At 37.1% G+C, this 20,000-nt stretch overlaps 2 protein-coding genes across 9 annotated transcripts in view; one reads left to right on the forward strand and one right to left on the reverse strand.

Annotated features, from left to right (window-relative positions):
- The window catches only part of LOC113650187 (B-cell receptor CD22-like), a 1,781,460-nt gene that overhangs the window by 305,109 nt on the left and 1,456,351 nt on the right, over nt 1–20,000 (reverse strand). The window lies entirely within an intron of this gene.
- Nucleotides 1–20,000, forward strand: part of LOC113663360 (antigen WC1.1-like) — an 870,979-nt gene that overhangs the window by 10,607 nt on the left and 840,372 nt on the right. The window contains exons 16-21 of one of the 5 annotated variants that reach the window (XM_047803946.1): nt 278–343; nt 454–531; nt 736–798; nt 899–961; nt 1,398–1,457; nt 3,136–4,370. The exons of 2 other annotated variants lie outside the window; for them this stretch is intronic. In XM_047803946.1, coding sequence (XP_047659902.1) covers nt 278–343; nt 454–531; nt 736–798; nt 899–961; nt 1,398–1,457; nt 3,136–3,251 — 446 coding nt within the window. In that variant the 3' untranslated portion in view covers nt 3,252–4,370. Of the gene's footprint in view, nt 1–277; nt 348–453; nt 532–735; nt 799–898; nt 962–1,397; nt 1,458–3,135; nt 4,371–20,000 lie in introns of those variants that run through there. 2 more of the 5 variants (XM_047803945.1, XM_047803948.1) reach the window with 2 other exon arrangements.

Raw genomic sequence — 20,000 nt, forward strand, 5'->3', positions numbered from 1 at the left:
GTCTAACTCCATTAACTGAAAGATATTAGAATTAAAATTAGAAATCAGAAATGACTACATATGTCCTTTCTGAGACGTGATTATGATGTAGTGTGTAGAAGAATTACAGTAACTCCAGTGTTTTAATGCTGACACATGAGATCTCACCATCAACTTTATCTTACTTTAATCTCCTGAAATCCATCTGATCAAATTTATCAAAGCTTCTTTGGATGAGGATTTTATTGAGTATAAATGTGTTTAAAAACCCAAAACTAACACATTGTTCTTTTTACAGTAAAGTCTGGGATCAAAGAAAAGGCTGAGTATTATGATGATGTCATGGACACCAGTGACATCATAAGTGGGTGCAGTTGTTAAGTGATCACATAAATTTACTGAGTTGACATTAAACCATGAGGTCAGAATGTGATGGAGCTGTTTGTACAGAGTCTCTGCTTTTATTTCATTTAGGTGATCCAGGAAGAGTCGACCCACCAGAGGACTACGATGATGCCGTCACTGCTGGACCCATCCCTGATAACGTGGATGGTGTGGTTCTGTTTTGGGATTTATTTTAGAAAGCAGTATAAATTAAACACACACACTGTCAATACGTTTGTTTATCAGTTTGTGTGTAGTGACGTTTTTTACACGTGTACGATGTCATTTTGTATCGTGTCATCAAATGCACAGTGTACAAACTGTCACTTCAGTAAACTTTAAATATCTTTAAATATCTGTGTTTTGGTGTAGAGGATGAAGCTGAGAATTATGATGATGCCATTACAGCTGATCAGAAGTCAGTTATACTGACAGGTATGATAATAATGGGACAGTGTGGCATCCACAAGCATCCAAATGATCATTAATGACATTGATGTGGATTTAATAGCTTTTATCTCTTAAGTCCTGACAGAGGACGTGTCCGAGAACTATGACGATGCAGTTACCACTGAAACAAACACAAACATCATCACAGGTCAGTTTTTTTATGAAAATGGAAGGAATTTATTTACCTTAAAATTGTATACCGTGAAACTCAAGCTTTGTTGCTTAATTCCATTTTAGTACACTGTTGAATTCTGCGTTCTGATTGGTCAGTAGGTGTTGATTAATTTTCTATAGCAGCAGCTCTGACAGTACTGCAGATGTAAACCACAGGTTTCTATTAATGATCCAATACATTGTGGTTTCTATAGTAACAGCTCATTCACAGGAACTTAAATTCACATAAATTTATATTAAAAATTTGTGTATTCATCAACATGGTGAAGTTTTCTGTAAGAAAATTATTTTTTATTGTTTTACAGATTTTTTAAAAACACTGCTTCATCACATCCCCCTGTAACTCAGTATTCTACTGTAACACCAACACACACAGTGGTTCATTATTTATTAATTTATTTGTTCATTAGACAATCCAGAACATTATGATGATGTCATCACTGAGGAACAGGATGTAGGAGAGACAGAAGGTGTGTGACTGTCAGGACTCAACCCGAACTTTTGGCCACATGTCTTTTTGTTTATCTTCCTCATCATGTGTCTGCCCCGCCTTCGTCTGCCCCTCCCTGTCTTTACACCTGATCCTTATTGTGTCATCGTGTCTTTTTATATTTAAGTGAGCCGCGTTGCAGAGTGCAGCGCGAAATCATTAGTTACGTTTACCCCTCGTCATGTCTAGTCTTTGTTAAGTGTCTTCATTTGTATTGCTTTTGTTATCGTCTTTATGTCGTTGTCTTTATCATTTATTAAACCCCTTTCATTTGAAGCTATCCTGCATACGGGTCTGTCTCCTTCCCCTTCCGGGTGTGAAAGAATGATTCCGCCTAAGAACTGAGACCCAGCAGGATAGCTTCGAGCTCGGACCGACCTGTTCCGGCAGTCCTTCTGAACCTTTTTTCTTTTTTCGGTGGCATCGCTCCACACTTTTTCCGGTGAGGGACGCCGCTACACTTTCGGTTCCGTCCGAAGCGGTCGTTGCCTCACTTCCTTCGCGGAGGATGTCACCATACCGTTTTTGCCCCTTTTTTATTTTTTGGTGCCCTGCGGCATCGCCCCGCATTTTTTCCGGTGAAGGACGTCGCTCCACTTTCAGTTCTGTTCCGAGGAGGGCGTCGCTTCACTTCTTCCGCGGGGGGTGCTGCAGGCCCAGGGCGAAGGACTTTTCCCACCCTCCCACCCTTCATATTCTGGTTATCGGGACGTGGATCTGGCAGCGGTGCGTCGGGGGTTATGTGCAGCCCTCCAGCTCGGCTGTGGATGTCGCTGGCCTTCCAGCTCGGCTGTAGACGTCACTCGGCCCTCCAGCTCGGCTGTGGATGTCGCTCGGCCCTTCAGCTCGGCTATGGAAGTCGCGTGGCCCTTCTGCTCGGCTGTGCCTTGGTCCCCCACCGGCCTCGCCGTGTGCCTTGCTCCCCCCACCGGCCCTGCCGTGGACCTTGCTCCCCCATCTGCCTTCGCCGTGTTCCTCGCTTCCCCCATCTGCCTTCGCCGTGTTCCTCGCTCCCCCATCTGCCTTCGCCGTGTTCCTTGCTCCCCCATCTGCCTTCGCCGTGTGCCTCACCCCCCCCTCCTGGACCTTGTCGGGGTTTGGCGCTTCGGGAGCCGCACCTCGAGTGGGGGGGGGGGGGTACTGTCAGGACTCAACCCGGACTTTTGGCCACGTGCCTTTTTGTTTATCTTCCTCATCATGTGTCTGCCCCGCCTTCGTCTGCCCCTCCCTGTCTTTACACCTGATCCTTATTGTGTCATCGTGTCTTTTTATATTTAAGTGAGCCGCGTTGCCGAGTGCAGCGCGAAATCATTAGTTACGTTTACGCCTCGTCATGTCTAGTCTTTGTTAAGTGTCTTCATTTGTATTGCTTTTGTTATCGTCTTTATGTCGTTGTCTTTATCATTTATTAAACCCCTTTCATTTGAAGCTATCCTGCTTACGGGTCTGTCTCCTTCCGCTTCCGGTTGTGACAGTGACTTCCTGTTTATTCTCTAATGTGATCTGATAAATGTCCTCTATTCTCTTCATTTATGGTTTAAATATCAGAGAAATCCTACATAGTGCATTGTTTATGTATTATAAGTTGTTACAAAACAATTACTGTATTAATACAATATAAAGGATGTATTAAATAAGTAAATGTGTTTATTTTACAGACTATGATGATGTGGAGGAGAAATCTCAGAAGGACAGGGACCATGTGACTGAGACACGTCTCCAAAGGCCTTTTCTCAGGAAATTACATTTCAACTTTTATAAACACAAAAAATGACTTTATTATACTTCTAATAATTTCATTCATTCTGAACCACGTTCATTTTCTCACCTTGTTATTAGTAGATAAATTAGGGAGAGTTAAATCACCTCCATTATTACTTAACAAATGTTTCCAGCTTTCCTTTTACAACACATTTAGTACTATAAGTCATAGTGAGCTTAAATATCACTGACACACCACACCTCATTATCACCAGTTTAATCCATCAAACCGACTTTAATGTTTATTTCACTGTTAAATATTTTATTTCACATACACATTTATATACATATACAGTTTGCAGTGAAATTAAAATCCAGCCTATATTAAGTACATAGAAATAAACTGAATATTAAATAAAAAGATACAAATAAGTCAATTAATAATGAATAGAAATTAAATAACTAAAATAATGTGTGCAATTATGTTACATGTAGTAAGAGTAAAGAATGTGTAAACAGTGTGGAATGTAAGACATGTGCAGTTCTGTTACATGTAGTAAGAGTAAAGTGCAATGTGCAGAATGTCAGATTGGAAGGTTGTGAGTTCAAATCCCAGGATCACTAAGCTGTCACTGAGTGCCATGAATGTAAATGTAAGGTGTGTTGAAGAAGAAGAAGAAGAAGAAGAAGAAGAAGAAGAAGAAGAAGAAGAAGAAGAAGAAGAAGAAGTTTTATTTATATAGCGCCTTTCCGTAGCTCAAGGTCGCTTTACATGTAACATGTGTTACATGTAGTAAAGTGCAGTGTGCAGAATATCAGTGAAGCAACTGAGTCTTTATAGACTGTGAAGTATTTGTATAGTAGTCATCAGGCTATGGAAGTGAGATGTTGAACAGATGTTGAACAGACAGTTAATGGGGTGGATGGAGTCTTTAATGATTTCAGCAGCTCTGGTACTGCATTGTCTGTTGTAGATGTCATTGAGAGAGGAAAGAACAGACCTAGAGATGTGCTCATCTATACACACCGCTCAGAGGGCTTTACAGTCCTGGTTTGTGCTGCGTAAACACTTCACCTTCACCTCCAGTAAAGAATGTTTTCCTCACACATGAATGATAGTAATATAATTTAATACAGATTGAGTGCTGATTACAATAAATATAGTACACTTTTGATGAATTCAGGAATGTGTTGATTAATTTTCTACAACAGCACAGTTCTGAAAATAGTTACGACTGCAACATAAATGATTATATTAATAAAGTTGTCTAAATTAACAATATACAAGCAAATGCAATTTTCCTTTCATACTCAGTAAATATTGTCTTATGCCTAGTTTTATTCACATTTTTCTTTTTAATGTATTTTTTTTTAAACAAGTGATTAAATAAACATTATTTTATAATATAATGTGATGGTGTGATTTGAGTGAGTGACTCTTGTAGTGATGAATTTGTGTTAGTGTCATTATAGAACAATTCAGGCAGTAAAAATAAGTAAATATTTATATACTGATCAGAAGGATGTGAGTTCAAAACTCAGCAGCACCGTGTGCTCGACCCTAAACCCTCAATAATTCAACTGTTTAAAAAAATCATCATCTTAATGAATACATGCCAACACACAGACACACACACACACACACACACACACACACACACACACACACACACACACACACACACACACACACACACACATGGCTGCTCTCTCTTAATAACTCTTTAATATTCAGATTCTAAGATACACACAGGTATAAAATGCTGGACACCCAGTTACTGTCATGGTTTCTATGGACTCTATAAAAAAATGTTTTTCCCTTTTTCTTTACATTTCTACCTCTTATTATTAGCACAAATGTATGTGACCATATCTGCTTTCAAGAAATTATAAACAGGAGAAGAAGAAAAAATATAAAAATACATAACTATTCCCTCTCTCTCTCTCTCTCTCTCTCTCTCTCTCTCTCTCTCTCTCTCTCTCTCTTTCTCTCTCTCTCTCTCTCTCTCTCTCTCTCTCTCTCTCTCTCTCTCTCTCTCTCTCTCTCTCTCTCTCTCTCTCTCTCTCTCACACACACACACACACACACACACACTTTGTCCTAACTCTTAGATATACAGATTTTTTTTTAAATACGCACAGGTATAAAGTGTTTAGCTGGACACCCAGTTACTGTCATGGTTTATGTGGACTTGTCCTCCATAACCATGAATGAAATCCCTGTAAACACACACACACACACACACACACACACACACACACACACACACACACACACACACACACGTAAAAACTAAGATAAAGTGCATCTAGCTGATTTGCACTATTGGAAACTATTATTCTTTTCCCATTTTTATTACTATTTAGAACAAATATGCAACATTTTGTGACCATATCAGCTTTCATGAAATTTTAAACATGGGATCAAGCAGACATTAAAACACTTCTATAATTACTCATAACTTTAACTTTGTAATATTAGTTTTATCTATAATAATAATAACAATAATAATAATAATAATAATAATAATAATAATTATTATTATTATTATTATTATTATTATTATTATTATTAGTAGTATACAGCAGAATGGTAACAGTGCCCCCAGCAGGTCATGTGATTTAAAATATTTCACTAAACAGATATCTCACTTTGAAAATTCTTTACTGCCATCTATTTTTGGATTACAAAATTGTAATGCTCTTAATAAAAATTAGTAAAATAATCATTTATAATTATTAATGTTTCTAATCCTGAAGCCTGGAGTAAATGTGCCTTTATTAATTTATTTAAACATTTAATTAGAAATAAAATACTAAAATTCTAGAATATAGCAAACATTATGTAATATTAAATTAAAATTATTAATAAATGAATATATACACAAGTACTTGGCCCACAATATATTCACCTTGGTTTATCTCTTATACCACAGCTTTCAAAAGATACATTTCTCTTGTTTCTTATAATGCTGTGTTTGTAATGCAGATATTTATAATCATTGTTTGTTTGTTTTGTCCACTGTTGTCTTATTATGGGGTGAGTAATGCTACTTCAGTGCTGTAATGTCTGTGTTGATGCCAAAGATTTGATGGAGGGCTAGTGGAAGAAGATTTGTTCATTCATTGGTCTGCGTTACTGCATGATATTGATGTGATGTTTGACACTTGGTGTCACTTCCTGTGTTCAGGAGATCACTTCCTGTGTTTGAATTGTTTCTCAAGCTAAACAAGCTAAATATCAGAGAAATCCTACATAGTGCATTGTTTATGTATTATAAGTTGTTACAAAACAATTACTGTATTAATACAATATAAAGGATGTATTAAATAAGTAAATGTGTTTATTTTACAGAATATGATGATGTGGAGGAGAAATCTCAGAAGGACAGGGACCATGTGACTGAGACACGTCTCCAAAGGCCTTTTCTCAGGAAATTCCATTTCAACTTTTATAAACACTAAAAATGACTTTATTATACTTCTAATAATTTCATTCATTCTGAACCACGTTCATTTTCTCACATTGTTATTAGTAGATAAATTAGGGAGAGTTAAATCACCTCCATTATTACTTAACAAATGTTTCCAGCTTTCCTTTTACAACACATTTAGTGCTATAAGTCATAGTGAGCTTAAATATCACTGACACACCACACCTCATTATCACCAGTTTAATCCATCAAACCGACTTTAATGTTTATTTCACTGTTAAATATTTTATTTCACATACACATTTATATACATATACAGTTTGCAGTGAAATTAAAATCCAGCCTATATTAAGTGCATAGAAATAAACTGAATATTAAATAAAAAGATACAAATAAGTCAATTAATAATGAATAGAAATTAAATAACTAAAATAATGTGTGCAATTATGTTACATGTAGTAAGAGTAAAGAATGTGTAAACAGTGTGGAATGTACCACATGTGCAGTTCTGTTACATGTAGTAAGAGTAAAGTGCAGTGTGCAGAATGTCAGATTGGAAGGTTGTGAGTTCAAATCCCAGGATCACTAAGCTGTCACTGAGTGCCATGAATGTAAATGTAAGGTGTGTTGAAGAAGAAGAAGAAGAAGAAGAAGAAGAAGAAGAAGAAGAAGAAGAAGAAGAAGAAGTTTTATTTATATAGCGCCTTTCCGTAGCTCAAGGTCGCTTTACATGTAACATGTGTTACATGTAGTAAAGTGCAGTGTGCAGAATATCAGTGAAGCAACTGAGTCTTATAATGCTGTGTTTGTAATGCAGATATTTATAATCATTGTTTGTTTGTTTTGTCCACTGTTGTCTTATTATGGGGTGAGTAATGGTACTTCAGTGCTGTAATGTCTATGTTGATGCCAAAGATTTGATGGAGGGCTGGTGGAAGAAGATTTGTTCATTCATTGGTCTGCGTTACTGCATGATATTGATGTGATGTTTGACACTTGGTGTCACTTCCTGTGTTCAGGAGATCACTTCCTGTGTTTGAATTGTTTCTCAAGCTAAACAAAAAACTATAAAAACTCAGAAAATTTGTTTTAGTAACTTTATTAGCATAAAAGTAGATCATAGTGAATCTTCTCAGCTGTCCTCACTGTCCTCTTCAGGGTCTTGCGATCCAAGATGGTGCAGTTCTCACACCAGACAGTGATGCAGCTGCTCAGGATGATCTCAAAGGTCCCTCTGTAGAACATGGTCAGGATGGGGGGAGGGAGATGGGCTTTCCTCAGTAAGAAGTAGAGACGCAGCTGTATTAACTTGGTGATGGAGCTTGTGTTGAGTGACCAGGTTAAGTTCTGAGAGAGAGAGAGAGAGAGAGAGAGAGAGAGAGAGAGAGAGAGAGAAAGAGAGAGAGAGAGATGAAAACTGTGAGGCACCTTCGGTCTGAAGCTAGGACTGTTAAATATAAGATCTCTTGTATCTAAAGCTCGTGTGCATAATGAAATGATTACAGATCAGAAGTTTAGTGTTCTGTGTTTAACAGAAACATGGGTCAAACCAAACCAGTTTGTATTACAAGTATTGTAGCTCCACTTAAAAGGAAAGTAATTAGAGAGAGAAAATTTGCACCTTGGTATAATGACAACACACAAAATTGTAAAACAATCAGCTAGGAAATTAGAAAATAAATGGCCTCAAACTAAATTATTGGAATTTCGATTAACATGGAAGTAAAGCCATGGCTTTTTTCATAGCTACAAAAAATCTCTTAGTGCTGCTAGATCGGTTTCACTTTGATGATAAAATACTATTACTAACCTAAAGCACTTAATGGTCACACACCACAGTACTGAGACATCTTTTAGTTTTTTTTTATTATCCATCACACCTACTTCGATCAAAGGGTGCAGGATATTTGGTAGTACCTCAAGTACAAAAGTCTCCATCAGGGGGCAGATCTTTTTCTCACAGAGCCCCACAGTTATGGAACAGACTTCTAATTAGTGTTCGGGACTCAGACACAGTCTCAGTGATAAAAACACATCTGTTTAGTTTAGATTATTATGAATAGCTTGTCTCAGGTAAAGGAGCAGATCTGGAGGGTTGATGGTCATAGAGTGTTTGGTGAACTGGGATGTCTGGATGCTGTCTCCTTACCACCATCACAAGTCACTCAGGTTTACAGACTGTGGAGCAGTGGGACACTTTACATCTCAGGAAGCCCTCATGTCTGTGTCAGCTTCTGGCTCTAGTCTTTTAGTTATGATGTCATAGTGAGTCTTGATGGAGTCCCTGTCTGCACTTTACACATAATTTACATTGTCCATCACCTGATTACAGTCATACCTAACTATTTTCACCTCTGTGTGTGTACTGATGTGTGTGTGTTTGTGTGTGTGTGTGTGTGTGTGTGTGTATACTGATACTGTGTGTGTCTCTGTGTGTATACTCACTGTGCATGTGTCTGTACTGATACTCACTATGTGTGTGTGTACTCATGCTCACTCTGTGTGTGTGTGTGTGTGTGTGTGTGTGTGTACTGATACTCACTGTGTGTGTGCATGTGTGTGTCTGTGTTTATGTACTGATACTCACTGTGTGCGTGTGTGTCTTTGTGTGTGTGTGGGTGTGTGTGTACTGATACTCACTGTGTGTGTCTGTGTGTGTGTGTGTGTGTGTGTGTTTGTGTGTGTGTGTACTGATAACCACTGTGTGTGTGTGTGTGTGTGTGTGTGTGTGTGTGTGTGTGTGTGTGTGTGTGTGTGTGTGTGTGTGTTGTAGTGGAAATTTTTACTTTAGAGAAGAACACATGAATCTGTCCTTCTAGGCTTCTGTATTTCCCATGGCTGGTAGTTATTGTGACTGGAGATTTCAGTTGTTTTTTCCTAAAACTGCATTTAATCAGAGCTTTCCCATGAGACCTTTTCTGTTCCCGTGGGATTAGCTTGGTCAGAAGATGAACAGGCGATGCTTCTAAGCCAATGGTGGATGATGTTTTGGTTTTACATGTCCTGTTTATTTTGCCTGTTGGTGTGATATTTTTATGCTTTAATTCTCTCGAACCTCAAAACTTCCACAACAGGCTGGCATTGTCGGCAGGATTCCGCGTTTGAGAGTCGACTTCGGGGATTCCCGGGGAGGCTTGCAGCGCTCGAGCCTTGAAGGCTGTTAACTTCACCTCGACCGCAAAATTGGCTATGAGCGTGAGAGGACTCGGGAGTTCACCGTGAGCCGCCTCAACGCTGGAATCAAAAGTAATTGGATGAGTGGAAGGTGAGAGAATCTATTTTTATTTGTGTTAAAGAACACTGATTAATCTGCTAAAGTTGTAAGGGTTTTATTTTGAAAACCATAGTTGAATTCATTAGTGTTGAATAGTGAATATTGTTGGTTGTCTCTGTGTAGAAAGAGCTGTAAAGACAGGATTTAAACCTGGATCTGTCGACAGGTCAGTGACCTGGATAGGCACCTAGTGCAAGGCCTAAAATACAAAAGTAAAGCACGGCACTAATCTGGGATTAGGTGCTAAAGGTATCTTGTTTGCGAGGTTTTGAGAAAACCCGCCGCTAAGAGCTGACGAGCTCGGTGTAGACTCTCCGGAGAGCAAAGCAGGTTTGGCGAAAAGAGAAAAGGCCAAAACAAAAGATAACACACACACACACATAGCACAGGCTTTCTGGTGCAGAGACTGTCAACAATAAACTAAGATAGTCATGGGCAACAGTATTTCTAAGAGCATGCTCAATAAAAACCCAGTGTGTGTCACTGGACCTAATGTGAATTATATGAGAAATAATTATGGTCCTGATTCTGTGTCACAATTGCTGCGGTGGGTGACGGAGTGTGGCTTCCCAGACGGCGGCAGTTTTAGCTTGAAGCAGTTAGATTTGCTGAAAGGTAACCTGACCCAAATGGAAAGAGATAATGTTGGGAAGAAGAAGAAGAGCAGGGTAGAAATAAACTGGACAGCTTTTCACTTGTGGAAGTTAGAGGCTGAAAAAAGGTTTCAAAAAGCACAATGTACTCCAAAGAGAGCATCTATACAATATGTACAGAATACACAAAGTACAATAAGTAACTCACAAAGTCTCCAGTGTCTTAAGTCTTTTTCAGATGATCCTGACCTGGATGGACCGCCTCCTCGACCACGTCTGGCAGCGGCTGCGTCATGTCGACAGGTGTGCACAGATCCGGAGCCAGCTTGTGTGGAGCCGAAGGAGAGTCCACTGCCTCCACCGAAGGCAGTTAAGGCTGACCCACCCTCTCCACCGATCGCGGATCGTACACGCCAGAAAGACAAGCAAAAGGAGACTACGGATCTTGAACCTGTCAGAGAAGAGGCTTCGATTCCAGAGGTCAACGAGAAACTTCAGAGTGTGATTACAATGCCCATGGTGGAAGTAGCGGGGCCGGATGGAGACCCTATGTTAGTACACCGTCCGTGGACACTAAAGGACATTGAGCATGCTCATGAGCACCTCCCTGACCCGAGAGAAGTGGGGGGGGGGAGTTTGGTGTGGAGCTGGAACGTTTCTGCAAAGAATTTCGTCCCACCTCTCTTGAACTGAGGCGCCTGCTGGGAAGAAAACTAGCATCTGACATAACGCGGATTAAGTATGAATGGCCGGATGAAAATCTGTGCATGAGACATCCAGATCATGAGAGCGGGAGGAATGCGACGTACTATAACTTCGTAACGGAATTACGTGAAGCGTGTTGTGAGGCTTTTCCAGTGAAGATGGATATGACAAAGATTGCGCTGTGCAGGACAGCAGGACAGCGAGACAGTTGCGCAATATCTTCATCGCCTCACGGAAGTACACAATGTGCACAGCGGCCTTACTGCCCCCGAGAATATGAGTGAGGGGTTAGTGACCGCATACGAGGCGCATTTGAGAAACAGTTTCATGAATGGACTGATTCCGGAAATATCTGACAAGGTGAAAAACCTATGCATCACGTGGGACACTGGAAAGCTGAGCCTTATCGAACAACATGCTCTGCATGCGGAAAAGCTGCTCACACAAGCCAAGCAAGATCAGGGAAAAAAGAGAGAAGAACAAACACACAAAGTTCAGCTGACGATGATGCAAGCCATGACGAGATCTCATACACAATGGAGAGGGACTTCCACATATCGAGGAGGAGGGCGATATCGAGGAAGGGGGAGAGGAAGAGGATGAGCCAGAGGCGGAAAAGAAAAAGGGGGAGAGAGTGGATGTTTTGTTTGCGGAGGACAAGATCACTGGGCAAGGGAATGCCCTAAGAGACATGATGAGGAAACTGCATGACCATCAACATCTCAGGTCGAGGAGGTCAGTCCTGAAAGGATGGGTGAGTCAAAATCCTTGATGCTATGCAATGAGGAAATGCTTCAGCTAACTTCTGATTCCGACTTAAATTTTTTTATAAAGGTTTTGAATGCTATTGATTTTCTTGAAAAGAAATATACTCCACAAGGCACATATGCAAAATACAGTTTTCAGCGGTTATCCAACATAATATTTAATAATTTCTGCTTATTTTACTCAAAACATGGCAAAATATCATAAGATTTATCGTTAATAAAAAAATACATGAGGTAAACAAAGTTTTATTCACATGAAATTATGGCATGTTTTTGAGTGTGTGTGTGTGTGTGTGTGTGTGTGTGTGTGTGTGTGTGTGTGTGTGTGTGTGTGTGTGTGTGTAGCCTGTTGTTGGTGGATCAGATGACATCAGGTGGGCAAAATAGATATTACACACAGAATGGTGATCATTGTAGAATTTTTGATTTATAAACATTCAAGCCAATTTGACCTGAAAATTTTTTTTTTTTTATTATTTGCTGACATTAAAAATGGTCAGAATGGTTTCAAAACAATCTCCTGCCCTTGAAATATACCAGCCTATAATTGTGCATCAACTTTTGTGCCTCTATAGTGAAAATAATTAAAAATTTCTATTTTTTTGTCTTTTGTTTTTTACTAAAAAATGGGGCATTTTTGTATAGAAATAAGGTTTATTATACCGAATACACACACACACACACACACACACACACACACACACACACACACACACACACACACAATATATATATATATATATATATATATTCAAATTAGACTAAAAAGTTATAGAATATATATATAACAAGTTAGACTAAAAAGGTAAAAAAAAAAAAGGTTAACATATATACTTCATTGTTTATAAGCTTATAAGCAGTCAAAACAGACAAGGTCAAGTTCTCCTAATTTGTATAGGAGGACAATACAAGCAGATAGTACACAAAAATCATACTTTAAGACAGTTTATTCAAATAAAACGTTAAAGCACACGACCATATAACCCCAATCTTAACATCCCTACACCAGCTTCCAGTTTCAAATTATGTACCAGGGCTCTAGAGTTTTGAAGACAGACAAGAGTGACATCTCCAACCCCCACCCATACACACATATTTTTCACATATTCTTTTCGTATTTTATACAGTTTGTATACTTTATATTTTAGTTTATACTTTTTTGTTTATCTACCTCCCTTTGGTTTTATTTTTCATCCCTAATTGCAATCATTCTATGCTTGAATACCGGACAGATGCAAAAAGTATTTAACTGCATGTCGTATTCTGTATGTATGTGTATGTGACAAATGACATTGTTTTGGTCTTGGCCGCCCAAACTCGGGAGGTCAACTGGGGGCCCCTGCCCGAAATGATATCTCCAGGCAGACTGTAGAAGCGGAAAACGCAGCTACACAGGCCGTGGGGAGCTTGGCTAGCGGGATCGGGTGGCAGGCCTTCGAGAAACGGTCGATGATGGTTAGAATGACCTGAAACAACCAGCCCCGGTCTCCCCTACTAATTTAGCATTTTTTGTCTGATGATTTGCCATTGAGGTATATCTCAATAGAAAGATTAGCAACCTGCGCAGCGCAGATCGATTGACACATGAGATCAATGTAACACGAGAGTGACAAGCTTTTGAATGGCTCTTTGAATGACTGAAAATTATTTATCGGTTTGATCCAAGAGCGATTTTTTTTACTTTGCTTTTACGCGTGTGCGTTGTAGTCTTTCAAAAGTGCGTCTTCAGCTGTCTGTTTTATTTAAACGAAAAAGCACAGGTACGCACAAAATAAAAAATAAATATGCATTATTTATGTCTCCCCATAGTCTTTATTTTAGCTGCTTCATAACATTTAGCTTTGATAGACCACGGACACAACCCCCAATACTAATCGATCTCCTCTCAGGGATTCTAAAGAAAACCGTTTTTTTCCTGTTTTCACCATGTTGTGGGGTGATTGCAGTTTATTTAATACAAAGCACAAGCTTTTTCTTGCAGTTACTTTGTTTAAATGCTATTTACTGCATAACTTAAAGGGTATTTTAGATGAATGTTTATAACTTATAAAAAATGGGTCGTTATTGCATAACTTAACCCTCCTGCAGACCTTGTCTGAATTCCTATGCAAATTAGGAGCGCAGAGTCAACTTGACCTTGTCTGTTTTGATTGCTTATATGATAGCCTTTTTTTTCTTTTTTTGTCTAACTTGTTTAAAACATATTAACATATATTTTTCACATTTTTTTGTAATATTTGGTGTAATAAACCTCATTAATATGCAAAAATGCCTCATTTTCTAGTAAAAAAGAAAACAGAAATATTTAATTATTTTCACTCTAGAAGCACAAAAGTTAATGCACAATTACAGGCTGGTATATTTCAAAGCCAGGAGATTGTTTTGAAACCATTTTGACCATTTTTAATGTCAGTAAATAATAAATAATGTATATAATATATAAATATATTTCCCTTATGAGAAAAAAATTAACACAAACTATATAACAGCTAAATAGATTTTTTTAATAATAATAATAATAATAATAATAATAATAATAATATAATAATAATAATAATAATAATAATAATAATAATAATAATAATAACAACAACAACAACAACAACAACTTGAATAACATGGTTTAGGCTTGTTAAGTACAAATTTACAGAACATCGATCAATACAGAACACAGCAGTGTCTTAATGAAATTAAAATTAGCCAGTATTTGTGCACCTGTAAATGTACAAAACGAATGCAATACAGAAGGCAATGCAAATAAATGATTTTAGAGATATTTATAGAAATATCTCTAAAATAAATGATTAAATATATGAATATTTTTCTATGGACATGTCCGTCCGTTCATGTTTTTGTTGTTTACTTGTTTACTGTATAACTTTGTATTAAAAGACTACATGCTCAGTTTAAAAGGCCTAAAACAAAGAGAACTCCTCTGCCTAGAAGCCTGCTGTGAAAAAAGGCCTGTAACCTGACACCCTGAGGCGTGAGAGTGAGAAAGGTTCGAGAATTGCGCAATAAAACTTTTGCGCAGCCTTTACTGCGCAGCCCTTGGTTACCAGATGTGTCATGTTGCATACCATTGGAATCGTCTCCTTATTAGGAGATTATTAGGTCCTCCTTATTAGGTCCCGGATCATAAAATCGCTACTGGAGGGAGCAATTGTCAGTCAAAAGGAGGGTGTCCCACCTAGGATGGAGAGACATCATTGGCTTCTCAGCCGTCTATCTCTGCACTACAGGCACCGATTGGCTCATGTGAGGGCTTATTTGATTCATTAGAACCTGGAGTACAAATCTGACACTCAGTGTAGTTTTATAAGCCTCCTAGGAGAAGAGAGAGCCGAAACAAAAGACGGAAGTGAACTGCTGTTTCCAGTTTTCGGTCAGAAACGTAATATTTGTGACGCGAAGTGTTTTGGATTAAAAGGCTTACATTTTCAGGTTCCTTGGACTCTTGGGGATTTTTTTACAAGCATTTGTTTTGGAAAATATTACCCCAGTGAAGAAAGGGAAGCATTTAAAGGTAAGTAAACAAACCGAACTAGCGCCGCCTAGGTCAGGTGGCTATCAAATCGTTAAATTATTATGACGGCTATAAATCATATTATGCTTTGTGTGTAGGCTTAATAAAATCCTGAGAGTCTAAGCTTTCAAACAGTATATAATATAACCATGTATTTAGAGGATTTAATGCTTAAAAGCTACAATGAATTTGATGCAGCCTCATCCCCTAGTGGTGGTGTGCCGTTGTCGGCACGGTGTCCACTTAAGTGGTTGTGGAGCTACAATACTTGTAATACAAACTCATTTGGTTTGACCCATGTTTCTGTTAAACACAGAACACTAGACTTCTGATCTGTAATCATTTCATAATCCATAAGACCACGTTCTACAGAGGGACCTTTGAGATCATCCTGAGCAGCTGCATCACTGTCTGGTGTGAGAACTGCACCATCTTGAATCACAAAACCCTGCAGAGGACAGTGAGGACAGCTGAGAAGATCATTCACTATGATCTACTTTTATGCTAATAAAGTTACTAAAACAAATTTTCTGAGTTTTTATAGTTTTTTTGTTTGGCTTGAGAAACAATTCAAACAAAGGAAGTGACGTCCCAAACACAGGAAGTGACACTAAGTGTCAAACATCACATCAATATCAAACAGTAACACAGACCCATGAATGAAAAATCTTCTTCCACCAGCCCTCCATAAAATCAAAAAACACAAATGATTATAAATATCTGCATTACAAACACAGCATGATCAGAAACAAGAGAAAAAATTTACTGAAGAATCTTCTGAAAGCTGTGGTATAAGAGATAAACCAAGGTGAATATATTGTGGGTCAAGTATATGGAGCTCTACTCGTGTATAAATTTATTTATTAATAATTTCATGTAATATTAAATAATGTTTGCTATATTTTTTAATTTTTAGTGTTTAATTTCGAATTAAATGTTTAAATTAATAAACACACATTTACTCCAGGCTTCAGGATTAGAAAGATTAATCATTTTAAATAATTATTTTAATATTTTTTATTAAGAGCATTACAATTTTGTTTCCACAAGATGGCAGTTTAGTGAAATATTTTCTCTAACTTGACCTGCTGGGGTTCTGTTAGGATGCTGCTGTATTATTATGATTATTATTATTATTATTATTATTATTATTATTATTATTATTATTATTATTATTATAGATTAAACTTCTAATATTACAAAGTTACAGATATGAGTAATTATAGAAGTGTTTTAATGTCTGCTTGATCCCATGTTTAAAATGTCAGGAAAGCTGTAGTAATAGTAATAAAAATGGGAAAAGAATAATAGTTTCCAAGAGTGCAAATCAGCTAGATGCACTTTATCATAGTTCTTACATATGTTTGTGTGTTTGTGTGTGTTTTTTTTTCAGGAATCCATGTAATATCATGGACGTCATGACAGTGTGTGGACTCGTCCTCCAGCATATTACATGGATAAGGAAGGGGACCCAAATGCAGGATAGCCAAATCAACAGGGTTTAATAACAAAAGGACATGAAACAACACACAATTAAATAGACACGGAGATCAGAATAGGAAACAGGTGTGTAGACAAGGAGGAGCAGACGAAGGCGGGGCAGACACGTGACGAAGAACGTAAACAGATGCACGTGGCCAAAGTCCGGGCGGAGTCATGACACATACAGTAAACCATGACAGTAACATGGAGTCCAGCTTAACACTTTATACCTGTATGTATGCCTTAGAATCTGAATATCAGAGAGTTAGGAGCGAGATGTGTGTCTGTGTATTTGCATTTATTCATTAAGATTAATATTTTATATAGTTAAATTATCTGGGATTTCCAGGATTTACTGTAGTGTCAAGCTCAGGGTGTTATTGATAAATGTATAATTAAAGAAGTCTTTTAATTTCTGCTTGAGTGTGAGTGCAAATCAGATTGATGTTAGTTCTTACATGTGTGTGCGGTTTTTTAAGAGGGATTTCATTCATGTAATGTTATGGAGGGTGCGTCCACATAAACCATGACAGTAACTGGGTTTCCAGCTAAACACTTTATACCTAAGTGTATTTCTAAAAAAAAAATCTGTATATCAAAGACTTAGCAGGAAGAGCAGCTTTGTGTGTCTGTGTGTGTGTGTGTGTGTGTGTGTGTGTGTGTGTGTGTGTGTGTGTGTGTGTGTGTGTGTGTGTGTGTGTCTTTATACTGTTGAGTTATTGAGGGTTTAGGGCCGAGCTCAAGGTGGTGCTGAGATTTCAACGCTCAAACTTCTGATCAGTATATGAATATTTATTTATTTATTTTTACTGCCTAAGATGTTCTATAATGACACTGAACACAGATTCATCACTACAAGAGTCACTCACTCAAATTACATAATCACATTATATTATAAAATACATTTTATTTAATCACTTGTTTTAAAAAAATACATAAAGAATTTATTTAGAATGTGACTAAATCTCGGCACGAAAGCTTTTGAAAGCTGTGGTATACAGTAAGAGATAAACCAAGGTGAATATTTCAGGACATCCGGAAAACAAATTGTCAAAGAGAAATAAAACAAAATCAACAGCAAAACTGGGCCAAGTATACAGAGCTCCACTCATGAATAAATTATTAATAATTTTAAGTAATATTACATAACGTTTGATATATTCAAGAATTTTTAATTTCCTATTAAATGTTTAAATTAATAAAGGCACATTTACTCTGGACTTCAGGATTATAAATGTAATAATTTTAAATGATTATTTAATAATAATTTTTATTTGGAGCGTTACAATTTTGTATGCACCAGATGGCACTAAAGAATTTATAAACAGAGATTTGTGTTTAGTTAAATATTTTCTCTCACTTGACCTGCTCGGGGCGCTGTTAGGATTCTGCTGTATTATTATTATTATCATTATTATTACTATTATTAATATTATTATTACTACTACTACTACTACTACTACTACTACTACTACCAATAATAATAATAATAATAATAATAATAATAATAATAATAATAAACTCATATTATAATTTAAATATAGTATTATTAAGTTATAGATATGATTAATTATAGATTTTTTTCTGAATACAAACACAACTCCTGAATATTTTTTAATGTCTGTTTGATCCCATATTATGGAGGGTGAGTCCACATAAACCACGATAATAACTGGGTGTCCAGCTAAACACTTGTGCATATTTCTAACAATCTGTATATCAAAGAGTTAGGAGAGAGAGCAGCGGTGTGTGTGTATGTGTGTGTGTGTGTGTGTGTGTGTGTGTGTGTGTGTGTGTGTGTGTGTGTGTGTGTGTGTGTGTGTGTTGGCATTTTTTCATTAAGATTAATATTTTATATAGTTATGATGGTTTATATTATGAGAGTTCTCTAATGACATTGAACACAGATTCATCACTACAAGAGTCACATCAAATCACATCATCACATTATAAAATAACTTTTACTTAATTACTTGTTTAAGAAATAATACATGAAGAATTTATTAAAAATGTGAATAAAACTCGGCATAAGAAACAATATTTACTCAGTATGAAAAGAAAAAAGTTACATTTGATTGCATCTTGTTAATTTAGACAAAATATTCGAATTTCTTGTCATTACCCATTATATACAAGGAGACAGGAAGTAGGGCTGCTGATGGTGCTGCAACACCCCGACTTTCAGGATTACTTTAACTGTAGCTGCTAAAATAATGTTACAAAGAGCTGATACTCGAGACTCCTTCCATAAATGTTAAATAAACGACTCCAATCAGAAAACATCACCATCAATGATTATACGCTGTTCTTTGTTATATAACATGTTTTAAATCAGTTTATTTTAGGTTTAGATAACGAGTAACGTCCATCATACACGTCCCTGTGAACGACGTTACTGTAGGAAAGATAACGTATTAGAATGAGCACATTAATATAAACTAATCATTTATGTTGAAGTCATGACTATTGTCAGAGCTGTGCTGTTGTAGGAAATTAATCAACACCTTCTAATTCCACAATTCATCCACACTGTGGTATAAATATTGTAATCTGCACTCATTCTGTTAAAAGAAAATTATTTTACTATCATTCAGGGTGATGTAATAGCACATGTCACATGAACGCTGCTTAAAATTCCAGCTCCCACAATGTAAAACATCTTCCTGCAGCCCTGGTTATATATATTATGAGGAGACGTATAGAACATCAACAGGAAAAAACACAGAATATTCATTTAGATCTTAAAATATAAAACAACAACCTGAACATATTGAATGAAAAATGTTTATCTATTTAAGACAGTTCCATATTTCTGGCTCGTAACAAGTTTTAACATATTGTACTAAACAAGGTTTCTTCTGGCAAGTGGAATGTAATTAACACATTTCTAAAAACACTGAATAACAGATTCACAAGTTTCAGATCAACATGAACGATAAGATCAGTTGTTTCATCAAAAGATTGTAATGAACATTAAAGTGATTTTGATGGAATAAACTGGTGATAAATGAGGTGTGGTGTGTCAGTGATATTTAAGCTCA

This window comes from Tachysurus fulvidraco, chromosome 19, assembly GCF_022655615.1.
Source record: "Tachysurus fulvidraco isolate hzauxx_2018 chromosome 19, HZAU_PFXX_2.0, whole genome shotgun sequence".
Taxonomy (NCBI): Eukaryota; Metazoa; Chordata; class Actinopteri; order Siluriformes; family Bagridae; genus Tachysurus; species Tachysurus fulvidraco.